Below are 21,622 nucleotides of genomic sequence, written 5' to 3' on the forward strand. Positions count from 1 at the left end.
TTTAAGAAAAGGCGTCATGTTCGAAGGTTCTTCCCATAACTGGGAGAGCCCCAGCCTGTTAAACCACTGAAAAATGTGCTTTAACCATGCGATTTGCTTACACCCAACATTCTGGGTTATTTCTATCAGCCCACTCTTATAGTCTCTCAACTCCGGAGTTGTCCATAATCTAACTCAATACAATAGTGGCCTTAGTAATGCATGGTAGTCTGTCCTTTTAAGATTAATGTCCAAGAACACTGGTACTAGGGGAGTTCTCATTGGTATTTTAAGCAACCTGCGTATAAAATAATTTTCTTCTTTCTCAAAGTTGCTTTTACAGGAGTGCCCCCATATTTCAGCACCATAAAGTGCCGCTGATTGAGCCTTTGCCTTAAATACTTCCAATGCCGGAGTAATAGCTTTAGAATGGCTGCTGCCATGCATTTTTAAAATGGGCATTGAATTTTGTTTTAGAGATAGTTTACTTTTTTCCAGCTGCCCCTTCCAAGAAAGCGTACTATCCAGCATAATTCCTAAGTAGTTAAAACTCCCCACATACTCCAGTTTTTGGTCATTTAAGGCCAAGTTCTTCCTAAAGGACTTCTGGGGATTTATGGACATATATTTTGTTTTAGATGAGTTTATTTCTAACCCCTTCCCTACACAATAATTATTAAAGGAATTCACTAAATTTTGTAGACCCTTTGGTGTCTGTGAGATGAGAATCGTGTCATCGGCAAAAAGTATTGACGTGATCACCTCATCTCCTAACTTCGGGGAATCATGATCACAATCACTTAAATAGGTGGGTATATCGTTGACATATAATGAAAAGAGTGTCGGCGCCAGTACACAGCCATGACGCACACCCCGTCCTACAGGTATAGCCTTTGAAACTTCACCACCCTTCCTCCATCTAACTTTGGCATAATTCCCTGTATGTAATCTGATAAATTCTTTAAGTAGCTCACCAGGGACCGCCATATTCTTAAGGTTGGACCACAACAAATTACGTGGGACGAGGTCAAAAGCGGCCCTCAAGTCAATAAATGCCACGTACAAACTGCCCTTCCTTATATTAATGTATTTCCAGCAGATGCACGTGAACCTAAATACTTGATCAAACGTACTGGTTTTTGATCTAAACCCAGCCTGGTATTTAGTTAATATCTGAGTCTCCTCTATCCATTCTAAAAGACTATTTAAAATATGTTCTGGCAAAAACTTTTTGTAAAAGATCTATTAAACTTATGGGGCGGTAATTGCCCGGATCATAACGATCCCTTTCTTAAAAATTGTTACAATTTCAGCCCCTTTCCAAGTTTCGGGAATTGGTGTTCCTGCCACTATAGAATTACATAAAAAATGTATATAGGGCCCCCAAACTTCCATATCGTGCTTTAATAAATCACCGGGGATCTTGTCAGGTGCTTTACCCATTTTGACGGCCTGTAGTACCTCAATAGTCTCCTTTAGGCTAAACCACAAAGGAGCAATACTCGATACTGAAATAATCTCTTGATCCCCCGTGGATAACCCCTCATCATTAATAGCATAGAGTTTCGAGAAATGATCGCACCATGTTTTTTCATCTAAGTAAATATCCCTAGGTGATCTACCCTTTTTATTTCCCTTCGAAATTAAATTCCAAAAAGTGCCCTGATCTCTCGATTTGGCCGCATTTAAGAGATCAGCCCATAAGGCATCATCCCAATCTTTTTTTGCTTGGGTCAAAGTTTTATTATATGCCTGTCTACTGTCACTTATATCCTTGGGGTTCTTAGATCTAACAGCCTGGATCAAGTGGGACTTAGCTGTGCGACATTCCTTATTATACCATTGAGTAACTGACTCTACATGATTATCTTTTTGATTCTTATCCTTTTTGTAAATTTTACTCAAATGAGGAGTTAGAGCGTCTACTAATTTATAATGCATATCTAAAACACCCTGAGTGCCTAATAAGGGCATCTGACATGCTTCAATGGTATCAGTAAATGCATTATACATTTTTTGCATCGTCTCTTCTTTAGCCAGAATATAAGGCCATTTTAAAGCACGCCTATTATTTGTTATTTGGGGTTCCCCAGAAGAGCTACCTTGTATAGTTTCTCCAACTAGGTTAGATATAAAAGGCTCAGGATCCAGCCATAGTTGGAGTGGAAAATGATCACTCTCTGTCCTGTGATCTATTTTAAAGTCAATTATTAAATACCATAGGTTCAGAGAGACCAATATAAAATCTATATGTGACCTACAGTTGCCTTTACAAAATGTAGGGGCCGAAGGTCTGTCGGACTGAAAACGGCCATTACATGCCCTTAAATCGTGAGTCACGGACAGCTGTAGAATCTGGATAGCAGCTATAGAGCTTTTAGCCGGTCCAATAGAGTGCAGGGGCAGGACATTATTTGCAAAATCCTGCTCGTCAAATAAATTGTCCAGACCCGACACTGGTTCATATTTACAGTTAAAATCCCCACCAACCACTACCTGTGCATTTGGACTTATTTTTCTAAAAAGGAATCCAAAAGCTCTATCACCTTGGATTCCTTATTAGATGAATGTGGTCTATTATATATATTTATTAGGTGTATGGTACCTTTACCCCTAGTCTCCATTTTTAATATCAATAAATCAGGAGAAGAAATCGACAATTGGGTAACATCTATTTCTAGAGTAACCCTTACCCAAATCACCAATCCCCCTGATGCTCTCCCTCTTACTGATGGGATTGCGCCACAACAAAATGTTTTATACCCTAGTCTATGCGGAATTTCAACGGCCCAAGTCTCCTGGAGAAGAATAATATCATACTTCTCAATATAGGAGCACCAAACTGCATCCCGTAGGTTCCTAGTTATACCGGCTATATTCCATGATGTTAATCTAACAGGTGAATTTCCTTCTGGGCAGGGTGAAAATACATTCACTGATCTACCATGCCTAGCTGCACCAGATACAGGGCTAATTGAGGGGTTTATTTCATCGGCCGTAAATTTTATAATATTATTCCCCTCTATCTCAGTAGTCCTAATACATTACTGTCCAACCTCACCCAAATTAAAATTACTATCTCTCATAATATTTGAGAGCTCATCAGATACCATAGCTTTAGGAGTCAAGACAGATATAGATCTAGCATCATGAGGTGATAAGGGAACCTCCATCTGTAGTTGTACCAACTCTATAGCACTTAAATTCAACTTCCCCGCCTGAGTAATGACAGTTACCTCTAGGTCAGAGTTGCCACCCGGCAAGAGTCAATCATTCTGATCCAGAGAACTCAGTGCCAGATATCTGTTATTAATAGGAATCTGGAAGGTTGGGCATCTGTTGGGATTTTGGGATCTACATAAGGTATTAGCATGGGGGACCCTAGCTAGATGACTATAAAAGTACCCCAAAGGGTGCGCACCCACACTATTTTCCCCCAGTGCCAGCGACGCTGCTCTGAGTAACACAGTCGCAACATGTTGGGGGTGTCTAAAATTTATAATTATACATTCACCTCTACAGGTTTTTCTAGCATTACCGATCCAAGGAACCCGTCTAGTTAGTAGTATCTGGTCCGCGTAATTTGTTGGAAACCCGCAGTTTTTATTCAACCAGGAAACTGTTTTGCGTTTAAGTTAATCGTGAGATTCATTCCGTGAATTAGGTAGTGAAGGATCTAGGGTGGAACATTTGAAAGAACAACAACATATGGCTCACACTCTGGGGGTAAATTAATCGAGTGAATTTTTCTCGCTGAACCTAAGGGCTGCACTAAACTAGTCGGAGCCTCTTTAGTCGGAGTAGTATTATCTCTCATTTGGCTTATCACATTAGGATTAGGTCTATTTACTCTCTCTATCGACGGCATCTGTGCAGCTTTTTCACGTTGTTCCCCCATCTCCCTCTGTAATGTACTGTGATCATTAGATATTTTAGATAAGAGACCACCCAATCTAGTTACTTCGACTGTCAATGAATCTATCTTTTCTACAAGTGGCTTCACAACAGCTTCGAGTTTATCTTCAAATACCTTTGTTATTTGGGCCAAGAAGTCTGTATTCATATCTATACTAGTGCCGCAATTAATAGTCATAGTCTCCTTATGGCCAAACCCATTACTCTGGATAGGAACAGATAAAAACTTATGTTGTACACCCCCCCCCCCCGCTTAGACTGCGTTTTCCTACATTTCCTTACAGCTCTCTTGACAGGAGAATGTACAATTGGAACAACCGTGGAATCATCTAGTAAATTATGATTTATTACGTGCTGGTCTACCACCGTACAGAAGTCTCCGCCAACAAAATATCATCAACGGGGGATACAACAGCATTTTGGCTACAGTTATCGTTAGATGTGGGAGAAGATAGATCCGGAAAACACTCCCGGCCCAGTGATTTCCTTCTATCATTATTAATCTTGCTCACCACCTTTACTAAATAGTTATCCATGGTTGATTTATTTTTGGACATTAGTGTGCTGAGAAAACACCTCAAGTAACACAAAGAGTGTTTAAGCCTTACAGTTACTTTTTGAGTAATGAGAAATAATCACCAGCTACATAAACAGCAATCTTAACACTGTAACCAAACTTACTCATGTAATGCAATGGTTAAAGAATAGCCGAGATCTAGCCAAGCCTCCCCCGAGATTATAAGGAGCAGCTTAACCACATAAAGTGCCTACGTGAGCAATATGGAGTAATGGAATAAAAATGCCCACGAGCTTTTCAATGTGATTTCAGCACAGGTTGCACAATAGAAAGGGGGGAATAACAGTGGAGACTATCCACGATGTCCACTCCCAGAAATAGTCCGGCCAATGTCCACAGATCACAGCAGTAGAAACAGGTATCAATATCAATTGGCCTGAAGCTTTGACACAGTGCTTTGTCAGTTCAGCACAGGCAAGGAATGACAGTGGGGATCAAACGTCAGCCGAGGACTCCGACCTCGTCTTACCTCGATACAAGAGGGGTGGCCCAGCCTCTACCAGCCCCGGACGGCCACAGACGGCCACAGACGGCCCGCCCTTTGTCCAGGCTTCGTTCGGCTCCGCCCGCGCGCGTCCCGCGACACGGAGGGAGCCTCGGTCTTTTCTGCGCCTCCGGGCGCGTGGAAGGTGTCGGCGGCCGCTAGGCGACCTGGGAGCGGTAGACTCCCCCTGCTCACGACCGCACGATGGAAAAGCGGCGGCAGGGGAGACACACAGCTTTAGGGTCCCAGGAGCGGCGGTAGGGCAGGCAAAACAGGCTACAGGACCCCACAGCTGGTAAGGCGACTTCTGGCGATGGTTCCCGCTCCACCGAGGGAGCCTCGGTCTTTTCTGCGCCTCCGGGCGAGTGGAAGGCGTCAGCGGCCGCTAGGCGACCTGGGAGCTGTAGTCTCCCCCTGCTTACGGCCGCACGATGGAAAAGCGGCGGCAGGGGAGACACACAGCTTTAGGGTCCCAGGAGCGGCAGTAGGGCAGGCAAAACAGGCTACAAGCTACAGGACCCCACAGCAGGTAAGGCGACTTCTGGCGATGGTTTCCTCTCTTTGGGTCTCGGTCTCATCTCTCTCCTGGTCTCTCGCTGATCTCTCCAGATGCATCTCTTCCATATTGACCACATAGGCCTAGGGGCAGTGGCATAGTGGAAATGGAAGAAATAATTAACAGGAGAAACTGAGCAGGAGCAAATAATCTCTATTCTATTCCCTCCTCCCTTGCAATAAACAATATTTTCTCTCCTTTTAGCCTCCATCACACCAAAGATTTCATAGCTTAAATGGTTTTACGTCCCGTTTTATCACCGACAACGGGGGATTCTGCAAATGTTTCTGAAAACTGCATCAAACTGCACCAAACCTTACTTGAACATAAGATCTTCTTAGCCCACCACCACCTGTGCATAAAAATGGTAGATATTGCCCCAGCCATTGGAGTAAAAAGCACTTCAAATGTATCCATCACTTGTGCACTGAAAGAACAATCACATTTAGCAAGTGACTGTGAATCAAAAGCCAATCTCCTTCAGCATTGACCTGCCCAGTAATTCCACTTTTAAAATGGAAAAGACCAATCAGACCTTCAACAGACACTGGAACAATCTGAATCTGGTGTGGTTGCATCCTTGCCTCCCTAGTTACATACCGGGTGTGAAGGTTGTCTGAAGGATTCCACAGACACATACCACTCAAGGCCTCCACAGGCTCAAACAATGGACGGAAGACACTCCTCACTCCCTACACAACTCTGACAACTGACTGCTCGACACACCCTCCTTCTGCGGAGGTGTACCTAGGGTCTGCAACACTACGACCCTGCCATCAGACCAACCTCAGAGCATTCCAAATGATTGTACGCTCCTTGTGTTTAAAAATCATTGCAGCCCCTATATCTATGAAGCAGACTTTCAATACCTTTCAACTATCGGTGCCTGAATATTCCCATCTCATGGAGCAGTTTCATTCTTTGTAAATATATATTTGTGTCCAACTCATTACAAACTGGGTCCCTCTAGTGACTCTTGTAATGGTTTGTATCATTTTTCATCTCCGTCTCGTCCTTTGTCAAGCGCTCCTCTACCCCTTCAGAGTAAGGCCCCAGCTACATAAGTCCACAGTGGAGAAGTGTGGCTCAATGGTTAGAGCGGCAGACCCTGATGTAGAGGTCTGGCCTGGACCAGGGTTCAATTCCCGCCTCGGCGGGTCTTGTGCTCAATTTCCCCGGACCCGATAATTCTCGCCTCGGTGCCTATTCTAATCATGGGTCACACTCTGCAACTCTGGGCAATAGCTTGCTCAATCTCCACAACGGCCCCCACAACGCTAGGATGCCTGGCTTCACCTTGGGGGTGCCCAGGAGTGGGCACTTCACAGGGAAAAGCCAGGAAGGGTTCCACAGCGGTATGTGCACAGCGCCTGAGAGACCCTTTCGGGGGGGTGCGGAGCGCTATATAAAATGCACTACATTATGGAAGACCTCTAATGTCAAATGGCTGCGATGACCCTCTGATGTTATAAAAGGATCAAAAAAGCAGACCGACTGCTACACCCACTGGAGCTCTGAAGCATAATACCCATAAAACGAACTTTGGGAGAATCTCTGGCAACCCCACAACTCTGCCTGGAACTCTACCATGAGTCCAGGGCTCCAGTGCGATGCCCTTGCTGGCCATCTGTAATGACACCTGAACCTCGGAACTGGATTTGAGCAGCAAGTTAACCAGCAACCTCAGTTCTCAGACCATGAAGCATAATACAATGTCCTCCGGTACACAATGGGTTGTGGCAACATTCAAGCCACACTTTACCACACGGTGCAACATACTGCTCAAAGCCACCATCTGAGATGGAACTCTCTTGGACAGTAGTCCATCTCAAGCTTTAAAAGGCACCCAACTCTCCATTAACCCCTTCATCCAGATCAGAACCATTACCACTGCAGATCCCTCCCCCACCAGGGTGGAGAATCCATGCAGAGGGGTCTGGGACGTGTGCAGAACATGGCGTAGTTAGCCTTTTAAGTTTGGGACCACCCGAAAACTCATTTTTGGGAGCATTCCTAAAGTAAAAGCGGACCTGTTCCAACTCTGGATATGGGCTGAGGTTTATTCTAGCCAAGAGTCGGGGTGACTCCCCTTCCAGGATGGGAAGGGGAGCGCTCAGCCTCAGATTGGGTGGGGTGTAGACAAAGGGCTTTCCACACTGGGAAAGGTGATCTTTACTGGCCCTTTCTTTACTGGTGTAGAAACAGAATGTGCATTTTCACACCAGGCTCTGTTCTTCCTTTACGTAATTCTTCACCATTATGGAGCAGGGAATATGTCAAATGATATTTCTAATCGTGCACCTTTAGAAAATGCATCTGACACAGCTTTACAGTCGTGCTAACAGGAATGTTTGTGAATTGTAAAAAGCAGAACATTGTGACCCAGAGGTAGACATACTTTTAAAGGTGTAGAGTTTGGCATTTGTAGAGCTTGTACATGATCTCTACCAAGCAGACATGCAGAAGGCCCATATTCCAAAGGACAACTCAGCCCAGTGCACTGCATTAGTCTATGTTGTCATCAATGCTCACTTACAGGAAAGCTTTAAATAGAATTTGAGGGTGCGAAGGTGACGACTTCAGCACTTAAACCACATGCAACTCAAACACTTTAAAATGTAACAGTTCATGTACTATTGAATAAAACACAGAATCCTTCATTATTCTGGAATGACCACCAAAACTCCACAACACAACTCTCTACACTATTCAGCGAAGGTTCAGATATATATAATTTGCTATAATTTTAAAAAGCAACTTAACTGATGCGGTTCAGTATTTTTCAAACTTTCTTTTTGTAAGTGTTGTAGTATATTACGCGCCGCAAACCTAACTATTCTTGAACCTGTGTTTTTTTAATTTAATAAATATATGAGTGATTGCTTCAGCAGTTTAAACAGATTAGGAGCATTGTAAATGATCGACAGTTACACCCATTCCATCAGGGTCAGAAGGAGGAAAGGCTGAGATGCCCCTGCTGGAAGTCACAGTCATTCCATCAGGGTCAGAAGGAGGAAAGGCTGAGATGGCCCTGCTGGAAGTCACAATCATGCCATCAGGGTCAGAAGGAGGAAAGGCTGAGATGGCCCTGCTGGAAGTCACAATCATGCCATCAGGGTCAGAAGGAGGAAAGGCTGAGATGCCCCTGCTGGAAGTCACAGTCATTCCATCAGGGTCAGAAGGAGGAAAGGCTGAGATGCCCCTGCTGGAAGTCACAGTCATTCCATCAGGGTCAGAAGGAGGAAAGGCTGAGATGCCCCTGCTGGAAGTCACAGTCATTCCATCAGGGTCAGAAGGAGGAAAGGCTGAGATGCCCCTGCTGGAAGTCACAGTCATTCCATCAGGGTCAGAAGGAGGAAAGGCTGAGATGCCCCTGCTGGAAGTCACAGTCATTCCATCAGGGTCAGAAGGAGGAAAGGCTGAGATGGCCCTGCTGGAAGTCACAGTCATTCCATCAAGGTCAGAAGGAGGAAAGGCTGAGATGCCCCTGCTGGAAGTCACAATCACGCCATCAGGGTCAGAAGGAGGAAAGGCTGAGATGCCCCTGCTGGAAGTCACAGTCATTCCATCAGGGTCAGAAGGAGGAAAGGCTGAGATGCCCCTGCTGGAAGTCACAGTCATTCCATCAGGGTCAGAAGGAGAAAAGGCTGCGATGCCCCTGCTGGAAGTCACAGTCATTCCATCAAGGTCAGATGGAGGAAAGGCTGAGATGCCCCTGCTGGAAGTCACAGTCATTCCATCAGGGTCAGAAGGAGGAAAGGCTGAGATGCCCCTGCTGGAAGTCACAGTCATTCCATCAGGGTCAGAAGGAGGAAAGGCTGAGATGCCCCTGCTGGAAGTCACAGTCATTCCATCAAGGTCAGAAGGAGGAAAGGCTGAGATGCCCCTGCTGGAAGTCACAGTCATTCCATCAAGGTCAGAAGGAGGAAAGGCTGAGATGCCCCTGCTGGAAGTCACAGTCATGCCATCAGGGTCAGAAGGAGGAAAGGCTCAGATGCCCCTGCTGGAAGTCACAATCATGCCATCAGGGTCAGAAGGAGGAAAGGCTGAGATGCCCCTGCTGGAAGTCACAATCATGCCATCAGGGTCAGAAGGAGGAAAGGCTGAGATGGCCCTGCTGGAAGTCACAGTCATGCCATCAAGGTCAGAAGGAGGAAAGGCTGAGATGGCCCTGCTGGAAGTCACAGTCATTCCATCAAGGTCAGAAGGAGAAAAGGCTGAGATGCCCCTGCTGGAAGTCACAGTCATTCCATCAAGGTCAGAAGGAGGAAAGGCTGAGATGCCCCTGCTGGAAGTCACAGTCATTCCATCAAGGTCAGAAGGAGGAAAGGCTGAGATGGCCCTGCTGGAAGTCACAGTCATTCCATCAGGGTCAGAAGGAGGAAAGGCTGAGATGGCCCTGCTGGAAGTCACAGTCATTCCATCAGGGTCAGAAGGAGGAAAGGCTGAGATGCCCCTGCTGGAAGTCACAATCATGCCATCAAGGTCAGAAGGAGGAAAGGCTGAGATGCCCCTGCTGGAAGTCACAATCATTCCATCAGGGTCAGAAGGAGGAAAGGCTGAGATGCCCCTGCTGGAAGTCACAATCATGCCATCAAGGTCAGAAGGAGGAAAGGCTGAGATGCCCCTGCTGGAAGTCACAGTCATTCCATCAGGGTCAGAAGGAGGAAAGGCTGAGATGCCCCTGCTGGAAGTCACAGTCATTCCATCAAGGTCAGAAGGAGGAAAGGCTGAGATGCCCCTGCTGGAAGTCACAATCATGCCATCAAGGTCAGAAGGAGGAAAGGCTGAGATGCCCCTGCTGGAAGTCACAGTCATTCCATCAGGGTCAGAAGGAGGAAAGGCTGAGATGCCCCTGCTGGAAGTCACAGTCATTCCATCAAGGTCAGAAGGAGGAAAGGCTGAGATGCCCTGCTGGAAGTCACAGTCATTCCATCAAGGTCAGAAGGAGGAAAGGCTGAGATGCCCCTGCTGGAAGTCACAATCATGCCATCAGGGTCAGAAGGAGGAAAGGCTGAGATGCCCCTGCTGGAAGTCACAGTCATGCCATCAGGGTCAGAAGGAGGAAAGGCTGAGATGCCCCTGCTGGAAGTCACAGTCATGCCATCAAGGTCAGAAGGAGGAAAGGCTGAGATGCCCCTGCTGGAAGTCACAGTCATTCCATCAGGGTCAGAAGGAGGAAAGGCTGAGATGGCCCTGCTGGAAGTCACAGTCATTCCATCAGGGTCAGAAGGAGGAAAGGCTGAGATGCCCCTGCTGGAAGTCACAATCATGCCATCAAGGTCAGAAGGAGGAAAGGCTGAGATGCCCCTGCTGGAAGTCACAGTCATTCCATCAGGGTCAGAAGGAGGAAAGGCTGAGATGGCCCTGCTGGAAGTCACAGTCATTCCATCAGGGTCAGAAGGAGGAAAGGCTGAGATGCCCCTGCTGGAAGTCACAGTCATGCCATCAGGGTCAGAAGGAGGAAAGGCTGAGATGCCCCTGCTGGAAGTCACAGTCATTCCATCAAGGTCAGAAGGAGGAAAGGCTGAGATGCCCCTGCTGGAAGTCACAGTCATTCCATCAAGGTCAGAAGGAGGAAAGGCTGAGATGCCCCTGCTGGAAGTCACAGTCATTCCATCAGGGTCAGAAGGAGGAAAGGCTGAGATGGCCCTGCTGGAAGTCACAGTCATTCCATCAGGGTCAGAAGGAGGAAAGGCTGAGATGGCCCTGCTGGAAGTCACAGTCATTCCATCAAGGTCAGAAGGAGGAAAGGCTGAGATGCCCCTGCTGGAAGTCACAGTCATTCCATCAGGGTCAGAAGGAGGAAAGGCTGAGATGCCCCTGCTGGAAGTCACAATCATGCCATCAAGGTCAGAAGGAGGAAAGGCTGAGATGCCCCTGCTGGAAGTCACAGTCATTCCATCAGGGTCAGAAGGAGGAAAGGCTGAGATGGCCCTGCTGGAAGTCACAGTCATGCCATCAAGGTCAGAAGGAGGAAAGGCTGAGATGCCCCTGCTGGAAGTCACAGTCATTCCATCAGGGTCAGAAGGAGGAAAGGCTGAGATGGCCCTGCTGGAAGTCACAATCATGCCATCAGGGTCAGAAGGAGGAAAGGCTGAGATGCCCCTGCTGGAAGTCACAATCATGCCCCGCATGTTTGAGATCTCTGAAGAGGGCACTATGCTCTTTAAAGGTTTTCCAATGGCATCTATGTGGTGTTTTTCAGCCGTGACAATGGATTAGGAAGAATGAGGAAAAAACATTCTAAATTTAACCTAATTTTAGGAGTCTGTTTCTTTGTACATTGCGAGTCGTCTTGTAGCACTAAGCAAAAACCTACTGCTAGTATTTAATTATGTGATGTCATTAAGACGTAATTTCATATCCTCCTTTTGGGACTCAACAAATCCATATTGAGTGTCTTTAGATGTATTACAGAGGGAGTGCTGCAGAGTTTCCAGGATCTGATAACAGCAGATTTTGTATCTTCGGCTCTTTTCGCGCCTTTATCCACAGAGACATCAAGAACTGGTCTCTGCTCCTTATTTACCGTTACAGGGTAAACAAATAGGCACAGGGCGTCCATGCCAGGAAGCACCGACAGCTGGAAAGAAACACAGATAAAAGAGGAGGCTCTTCAAACTTGAACGTCTACAGGAGGACAAGAGAAATACTCGAATGCGACTGCCAGCCTGCAGCCCCAGCCCGACCAGCCCTGTCCATGGCAGCGGACGGCGGGGGCTACAGCCCTCTTAGCCAATGGTAGATTCCCGCCTGCCTGTGAGTTTATAGGTGTCTCCCATAAGGTCCTCAGGGGCTTTAGAAGTGCGCTTCAGTGGAGGATTGCGACTTACAGGACAAAGTCGCAAAATAAAATCTTTAACCAAGATGAGCCTGGTTGGTGTATCCGACCTGCACTTCATTGCGATCACCCTCAAATTGCTCATAGTCAGTTAGACCAGGAGCTATCAGTGGCACTTTAAGCTTCTTGGCGCAATTCCTACTTAAAACTTTAAAAATTCATATCTCCAGTTCCCCCAATTGGATTTTTGTCATTATGTTTATTAAATTTTTCTAATTCGGTTTGGGATTTTTACTGTTTTGCATTCTGACTTTATTTCTGCTTTGGTACTGCATAAATAATATAAAAGTTGCCCTAAGTTAATCCGGTCTTCTCTGAGCCATAACTACTAGGGGGTTGAGCTTGGGTTAATTTAGTGACTTTGAAGGTTAACCCTGAAAAGGGTTGCGAGTATTCCTTGAGGTTGTCAGCCCTAAGCTAATATCCCAATTTCTTACATCACTTCGTGTCCAAGCTGCCACAGTGCTACCTCACAGTCCCCGGCCCTTGTACTCCACCTCGCTTACCGGCTGTCTCCAACGCCATCCGCAGTTCATAAGAGCTCATGGTGCCGGATTTATCCAGGTCGTGCTGTCGGAAGATCGTCTACAAAGAAGAAATATGTGTGGTTAGAGAACAGTCAAGGGTATGGTCAGACAACCACTGAGAGGGGCGTTTTCCTTCTTCCCCCTCCCAGTTACTTCTAACATTTAACCCAACCTTTAAGGATGCCACGCCTTTGGCTCACTACCACCTTCCTCTCCTGCCCCCATGCCTATCAGTCAATAATCAAATCCACACCCACTGGCATCACTGAACAGATTCCGATCCACCCAAGCTCATTGAAACTAAAAACAAGAAATTAGGCATGTTGCAAACTGGACACTAATGGCACGTGAAACACAAGTCCACCAGTCACTAGACCGCCTCCTGTAGCATCTACAGTATTTCACCATTAGGAACACTGTGTCTGCATGGATGTCAGCCAGTTGTAGTGCCCGCAGGGATGTCAACCAGTTGTGGTGCCCGCAGGGATGTCAGCCAGTTGTGGTGCCCGCAGGGATGTCAGCCAGTTGTGGTGCCCGCAGGGATGTCAACCAGTTGTGGTGTCCGCAGGGATGTCAACCAGTTGTGGTGCCCGCAGGGATGTCAACCAGTTGTGGTGCCTGCAGGAATGTCGGCCAGTTGTGGTGCCTGCAGGAATGTCGGCCAGTTGTGGTGCCTGCAGGAATGTCGGCCAGTTGTGTTGTGGTGCCTGCAGGGATGTTGGCCAGTTGTGGTGCTTGCAGGGATGTCGGCCAGTTGTGGTGCCTGCAGGAATGTCTGCCAGTTGTGGTGCCTGCAGGAATGTCGGCCAGTTGTGTGTGGTGCCTGCAGGGATGTTGGCCAGTTGTGGTGCCTGCAGGAATGTCGGCCAGTTGTGTTGTGGTGCCTGCAGGGATGTTGGCCAGTTGTGGTGCTTGCAGGGATGTCTGCCAGTTGTGGTGACTGCAGGGATGTCGGCCAGTTGTGTTGTGGTGCCTGCAAGGATGTTGGCCAGTTGTGGTGCTTGGAGGGGTGTCTGCCAGTTGTGGTGCCTGCAGGGATGTTGGCCAGTTGTGTTGTGGTGCCTGCAGGGATGTCGCCCAGTTTTGGTGCTTGGAGGGGTGTCTGCCAGTTGTGGTGCCTGCAGGGATGTCGGCCAGTTGTGGTGCTTGCAGGGATGTCTGCCAGTTGTGGTGACTGCAGGGATGTCGGCCAGTTGTGTTGTGGTGCCTGCAAGGATGTTGGCCAGTTGTGGTGCTTGGAGGGACATCTGCCAGTTGTGGTGACTGCAGGGATGTCGGCCAGTTGTGTTGTGGTGCCTGCAAGGATGTTGGCCAGTTGTGGTGCTTGCAGGGATGTCGGCCAGTTGTGGTGCCTGCAGGGATGTCGGCCAGTTGTGGTGCCTGCAGGGATGTCGGCCAGTTGTGTTGTGGTGACTGCAGGGATGTCGGCCAGTTGTGGTGCTTGCAGGGATGTCGGCCAGTTGTGGTGCCTGCAGGGATGTCGGCCAGTTGTGTTGTGGTGCTTGCAGGGATGTCGGCCAGTTGTGGTGCTTGCAGGGATGTCGGCCAGTTGTGGTGCCTGCAGGGATGTCGGCCAGTTGTGGTGCCTGCAGGGATGTCGGCCAGTTGTGTTGTGGTGACTGCAGGGATGTCGGCCAGTTGTGGTGCTTGCAGGGATGTCGGCCAGTTGTGGTGCCTGCAGGGATGTCGGCCAGTTGTGTTGTGGTGACTGCAGGGATGTCGGCCAGTTGTGGTGCTTGCAGGGATGTCGGCCAGTTGTGGTGCCTGCAGGGATGCCGGCCAGTTGTGTTGTGGTGCTTGCAGGGATGTCGGCCAGTTGTGGTGCTTGCAGGGATGTTGTCCAATAGGTCTAGCTCACAGCTAACATTTCTAGCTTCTCCAGGGGTGACAGTGCCTTTGAAAGGGACCACACGTCACCAGCTCTTTGCCTCCCGTCTTCGGACATTCACCATCAAGCAGGGAGATTCAGTGACACCAGAAAGCCTAGACCGCGTCGACAGCCGCTCAACTTTCTCTCTGTGCACCGCTCTCCAGACACCCCTACCCCTGTTCTAGCCTTCCACTATTCAGGATATACATTTGCTTAGCCCTCTGTTTCCATGACTTACTGGTGGTTAGCCACATCATTCTTCTCTCTCCTTACAAATGACTCTCCATCTCACTAGCCACCTGTCCCTCTCAAAGATTCTTACCTCCATCCCTCACCCTCAGAAGATACGCAGAGCCACATTGCAGTCAGTACACACCGTGAGTGTCCAGGCTCTCCCTCACCTCCCCGCTGGCCTCATCTAGAGGGGACTCTGGGTGGACCCACCTGACTATCCTCCACTCCCTGATTACTGGTGCCAGACGACTTACCAGCCAGCGTCGGATTTTGTTCCACAGAATCTGGAACTCCACCAGGCCCAGCTTGGCGCTGCCATCTTTCTGTGGAGGCGTCTGGTTAAGGAGAACGGGACCAGAGCAGCTAGCACTTCTCGCCAGTCTTTGGTGACAAACACAAGGGTGTTATGAGACAAAACCACAACAATGTCTTCAGTGACTCAATGAGCCTTCTGCTCCAGACAAATGTCTTGTGAGGATTGAATGCTTTCAAATGATCTCTGCATAAATTAAGTGCGTGTGTGTGTACACAGGGGCGTAGCTTCCAGGGAGGTTGTTTGGGGTGCGACACCCCCAAATAAAAGGATTCATGTCTAGGTAGAAGAGTCTGGGGGGCGGCATGAATAGGAGGTGGTAGGTCTGTGTTGGTTTTTCTTGTCATTCTTCTTTCAGTAAGAGATTTTAACTTAATATTTTGGATTCAGAATATATCTAGTGACCGGTTTACCAAATAAATAGTAAATCTACAACCTTGAAGGGGTGCAAATGCATTACTTTTTGGAAATTAAAAAAATTGGCAGTCGTAGAATCAAAAGCGGTGCCAGCCTCAGGCTTTCAGGACACCTGCTTTCATTTGCTTTAAAAACAAGTAGTAGTCTAGACAACAATAACATTCCTTTGATGCGTTTTCATCTTGTATTTGATCTTCTCAATGTATATTTCAAAGGGTATAATAATGGAATTAAACGAGTTTCCTGATTTTTTTATTCTGTCCTGGTATAAAAATACCTTCCAGGCTGGTAAACTGGTGAGATGGCAGCCCTATCTGACAGTATTAGAAGTGGTCCATTTGACTGAACCCTATGAGCCTGAACACACCTGAAAACAATGACTAATGAGGATATAGCTTAGGGATGGGAAAGGTGACAAGGAGCAAGTGATAAAGCTATAGCGATGAAAACACAGCAGAGGATTCCAGCCAATGTGAGAGAGTGTTATGCCAAATAACTCAGTGCTCCCATGCAGCATGGTCTTTGCATTCTGGCTCATGCTGACTTTATCCAATCCGAAACCCAGGACCACAAATCCCAGAATGCAAAGAAAAAAAGTGTAGTGGTTCAGCTAGTCATGCATGGGCCAGGGGAACCTAAAGCATGCTTGTACTGTCTGAGCAGTGAAGACCATTGCGAACTCTTAACACCCAATCTGCACAAGCATCCCAAGGCGCGGGACATCCAAGCAGGCAGACGCAGTGCGATGATGTTCTAGGCAGGGGTTTTCAGTTTCAAAGCATTCACACCAGTAATGTCTTCAGCAGCGGAAAGAGCATGTGTGCTTTTTGGGCTAAACATAATTACTGCGAATAGCGCAGTTTCTTATGCAGCTGTGAATGTGATTTTTCACCAGTCCTGTAATTTGAGCTAGAATTTGTGTTTATGCTTTGGTGGTTTTTTTTTATATTTTTTTATTAATATTTATTTAATAAAGGCCAGTCCAGACTGTGCTCTTCAGAGCAATCTATAGCAAATGAAAATAGAAAAATAATGGCATTTTACTACAAAATCAGGGCGTGTTACATAATACTGGAACACAAAGGTGATGGGTGAAATGCTTGTAAAGGCCTCAGCCCCTGGTGACTGTTTGGGCTGGACAGTGCATCTTAATTTTAGACAGGGCTATGGCTCGATGATAAGCTCTCTACAAGCCAATAGATCAATAAAGTAGCTGCTATGGTACCGTTCTGTACCTGGGGGCCATGAAATCACTGCTCAAACAGCTCCAGATAGTACATAATACGGCTGCAGGCCGTCTTCTCCACCCACCCAAATTTACCTCCTCTGCCAGCATGTTACACCCTCTGCATTGGCTGCCAATCAAACGTTGCATCCAATTTAAGACCTTATGCTCTATGCAAAAGCGCATATTTAATACGGGGCCTATATATTGGAGCCCTATAGTGTCTTGGTATACTTACAAACACGTGCTCCGCTTGAGTCTTGTCCCACGGCGAGCACAATGTGGTCCTCATCAGTGAGGTGCTGCTTGAGTCTTGTCCCACAGCGAGCACAAAGTGGTCCTTATCAGTGAGGAGCTGCTTGAGTCTCGTCTCACAGCGTGCACTATGTGGTCCTCATCAGTGAGGTGCTGCTTGAGTGTAGTCTCGCAGTGTGCACTACGTGGTCCTCATCAGTGAGGTGCTGCTCGAGTCTCGTCTCACAGCGTGCACTACATGGTCCTCATCAGTGAGGTGCTCCTCGAGTCTTGACCCACAGCGAGCACAAAGTGGTCCTTATCAGTGAGGAGCTGCTTGAGTCTCGTCTCACAGCGTGCACTACATGGTCCTCATCAGTGAGGTGCTCCTCGAGTCTTGTCCCACAGCGAGCACAAAGTGGTCCTTATCAGTGAGGAGCTGCTTGAGTCTCGTCTCACAGCGTGCACTATGTGGTCCTCATCAGTGAGGTGCTGCTTGAGTCTTGTCCCACAGCGAGCACAAAGTGGTCCTTATCAGTGAGGAGCTGCTTGAGTCTCGTCTCACAGCGTGCACTATGTGGTCCTCATCAGTGAGGTGCTGCTTGAGTGTAGTCTCGCAGTGTGCACTACGTGGTCCTCATCAGTGAGGTGCTGCTCGAGTCTCGTCTCGCAGTGAGCACAACGTGGTCCTCATCAGTGAGGTGCTGCTGGAGTCTTGTCCCACAGCGCGCACAACGTGGTCTTCACTATCTAGGTGCAACGGCACTGACTTGTAATGCTTTCAACGTGGTCACCCATTTTATTTTGTCTGATGGTTGTGTCAAGCCAGGTCAATCTAGGATTGTAAACCGGTACCATGTCACACACACATCTGCTGATGCAACACATTACAACACTGAAGTGTTGAGAGCTCTACTGAAGAACGAAGGGACTCAGGGCCAATAATGGCTTTTACAGACCTTCTACACCAACATTCCAATGTTAGTTTTTCTGTTTCTCCCTTTTTAATTCAGAATATTTTATTCCCAGTGAGTGGAAAGTTCTTATAGTATTACAGCCTTTCTGCTCGGGCTATAGTACTTGTTAAAGGGCTTCGCCTTTGTTATAGACCGGAGCCAAATCAAAGCTTTTAACAATCATTACTGCCCTTCGCAGCTACTACATTTTTTTATTATAGTTCGGGTAAACGGCTCTTGTACCCAACACCATCAGCCCTGCCAAGTATCATGCATCAGGCGTGAGACTAACGCATTTCAGTGTGGTGGTCCGCATCACCGCACAAATGCAAAGTCACGCATAATAGGCATAGTCTCCTTCGCTGTCAAGCCGTTCTAGCGCTGGTAATTATGCACCCTTGGAATGCTAAACTAAAGTTGTAATGGCTCCCAGCGGGCTTTAGGGGCTCTGGCAGCTCTCTTGCTTAGCTGCTACAATGTAACAATTATTTGATTCCCACTGCGCAGCATACTGATGTACACGTGACTGACTTAACATCCTGCTGTGTGTGCATTTGCGCGGGTGTGTGGCCGCAGTTCCCGAGTTGCGGTAGCTGTGGGTGCTCACTGCTTTAGTGGCAATGAGCGCTGCTCGCACCACAGTAATCATATTATTTAAAAAATATGATCGACATCCACGACCGGCGGCGAACCCGACTCAACCTCGAGGACAGGACTGCGGTGAGTGCTAGATCCCAGAACACAGCACTGACTACATCTCTGCCGCTGAATCTTCATGCTGCTGGAGCGGTTGTGACCACGAGGCGGCCAGGTCCGTAACAGTTTGCAACCTCTCACCTCACAAAGTAAGTGAGTGGAGTGAGAGATCGCTCTCCCTTCTAATAAAATGTGGTTTAAATTATATGAGTGTGCTGGTTATCTTCGCCTGCGTACACTGCCTGTGTTACAGCTGAAGTCTTAGTGTGTTGTGTGCCTTCCCAGTGTGCTATTTAGGTCGAGCCTAATGCAGCGCGCAAGCACTGCTTAGGGATGACCTCTTGGAATCACTCAGGACTTTTACAGAAACTTGTGCATGTTTCCAATGAGCACTCGTGCATGTACGGTGTTTACCTTGCGGGAGCGAGCAGCGGCGCCATCTGTTTCCAATTATCGCGCCCACGCTTGTATACATTTGCCTGTCTACGGTCTCGTTAATTGGAAACAGATGGCTCCTACCCGCTCCTCAGCAAAGTACCTGTTTTTAAAGCGCACAATGTCACGCTTTACCTTTAAATTTTGTTTTTCTTCATTAGGTGCACTTGCGCACTGGGTTGCTCTGGGGTTCTGGACTGAACCTCGAAGCCGCGCCCCCGTTCCCCACCAAAGCACCGTCATTCAGCCCACACAAGGAATACAAGCCCTGCAGCCTCCAGCATCATGGGTGTGATTGAGTCAGGAAATGTCCCACGCATGTACAGGGTGCACATCCCACCAGAAGGATGGCCTTGCAGCCCCTATCGGGTGCTGTACCTCCTCACCCCGTTTACAAGGATGCCTTTGTATAACAGACTCTGGTGTTATTTGTGATGTGTCGCCCGTTAAAGGCAGTGTGAGGATATCTGATGTTTCTGGTGGTGGTTTAGCTGCATTATAAAGATTGCACCTTTCCCGTGGGTTTATGTTTGTGAATTAACAAACTTGTGTGCTGTGCGGTGGGGCGCTAAGAGCCATCTTCTGACTTCACTGGGCTGTGCTGGGAGTTCCATTTATGCCTGTACTGGTGTGGGACGGTGGGCGCTGTTGAGTACAGTGAACTCTGATTCCACGCACAGCCAGACCTTTCAAAGTCCCGAGAGGCCCACCCTGAAACCAGAGTTTGCTGAGCCCATCTCTCAAGTAACTTTCACGGATAAATCTCCCTTTATTTTTCACACTAAAAAGCCTTTTCTGACTCCAAGAAAAACTTTCCATTTAGTTATATTCGAGCTCCTCTGGTGTGTGCAGCGGGGCACGGGTTGTTTTGCCAACGGAGTGGCTGCAGTTGAACAGCAGCCCCAGAACAGATTTCGGCTATTGAATAAAGGTAAATATCTCTTTAACACAGGTTGTATGCCCAAAGATCATGCTGCAGACAGGCTCGGGATCTGGAAGGGTGCAGGCGGTGAAGGTTGAGGACAGCACTAGACTAGCGCTATCCAGTGCTCCCCCTGCTCGGAGTACTACGGTGGCTGGCTAGAGTCTAGTCTGGTCACAAGCTAGTGCTCGGAAAAGGCTCCACCTTCCGAAGCGCTGTGTGGAAGCTTGAAAAAGAGAAACGCGCTGCAGATCCCAGCTGGCAGCGAGGAGGATGTTTTCACCGAGGGGTTTCCAGTGACATTGAAGGCATTGAGCGCGCAGCCGCAGTAGTCTGTGATGCCCCTTGTGTACCGAGGTGGCAAACAGCCCCCTTGTTGACAGCTACCCCTCGCTTCTTTATGTCACGCAAATCCCATACCTGGCTATTATCAACAGCACGTGCTCCGTATTCTTCAAGGTAAAAAACGTATGGTCCTCCCCTTTAGTTAAAGTAATGAGGATTAATTGTAATACTGGTGAATTCCAAACTTCTAGTTGTTAATTGCACATCATTCTGTAATGATGGCTTTTAAATTGTTATTTTGTTAGTTGGTTGGGGTTTAAAAATCAGATTTCTTTTTCTATCTGAAAGGCACGGTGCCAAGCAGGGGTCGAGCTGGCCCTGGGGCCGGGGATTCAGCCGGTGAAATAGCTGCATGAGGGGAGTACGGTGGGCGGGACTCCAGGCCTCTGTAACTTCATGCCTTCCTTTCTATGCTTGTGGGACAAGATGGCGACCGCCACGCTGCAGGGGTGTCTGCAGCTGCTGCTTGAACTCACCGAGCCTTTCTGGGGTAAAAAGGGTGTAGCTGGCTCCTGCTGGAGTTAAGTGTCTTGTGGAAGTTTTGATTAAATAGGGCGCACCCCTAGGTATAACCATCACCTGCTGTGAGGTCGCGTGGTGCACAAGTGAATTTAATGCGCATCAGTTGCATAACTCACACCATCCTACTGTTTCATGCTAGTGGTGGGCCATTGGTTGCACCTCATTAGCACCAGTTTAACACCCAAATATAGCAATAAAAAGCAAACGGGTGACCAGTACAGCTTTGCTATAGCTCTTCATTCCCTGGGGGTACAGTACCCAGGATAATGTGCTGCATGGCCAAACACTTATAAGATCCAAAAGGCGAGACCTATTGGCTATGCCAATGCTTGTTTGATTAAGCATTTACTATCTTGAATTGGCGCCATGTGCTGCTGGCGCCTGTCAGGCCACATGAACAGACTCTGGCTTCACTGCGGTGTCCGGCCGCGGCGCAGGCTGTGGCAGCATGGTGTGTTTTTTATGTCCTCAGTTCCCTGCCTGTGGACCTGGTGCCCCATTTATTGCTGCCGTCGGCCGCAGTTGTATTGTCCTCCCTGACCTCGACCGACCAGGGCAGCCCACGGCGGCG

General features: G+C 47.9%; 1 protein-coding gene across 1 annotated transcript in view; it reads right to left on the reverse strand.

The window, feature by feature from the left end:
- LOC146816438 (calpain-1 catalytic subunit-like) overlaps positions 1-21,622 on the reverse strand; it is a 476,307-nt gene that overhangs the window by 39,622 nt on the left and 415,063 nt on the right. Inside the window, exons 21-22 of the mRNA XM_085610281.1 lie at positions 15,241-15,309; positions 12,862-12,940 (exon numbers count right to left, since the gene is read on the reverse strand). Coding sequence (XP_085466407.1) covers positions 12,862-12,940; positions 15,241-15,309 — 148 coding nt within the window. The remainder of the gene's footprint in view (positions 1-12,861; positions 12,941-15,240; positions 15,310-21,622) is intronic.

The sequence above is a fragment of the Triturus cristatus genome, chromosome 6, assembly GCF_964204655.1.
Source record: "Triturus cristatus chromosome 6, aTriCri1.1, whole genome shotgun sequence".
Classification (NCBI taxonomy): domain Eukaryota; kingdom Metazoa; phylum Chordata; class Amphibia; order Caudata; family Salamandridae; genus Triturus; species Triturus cristatus.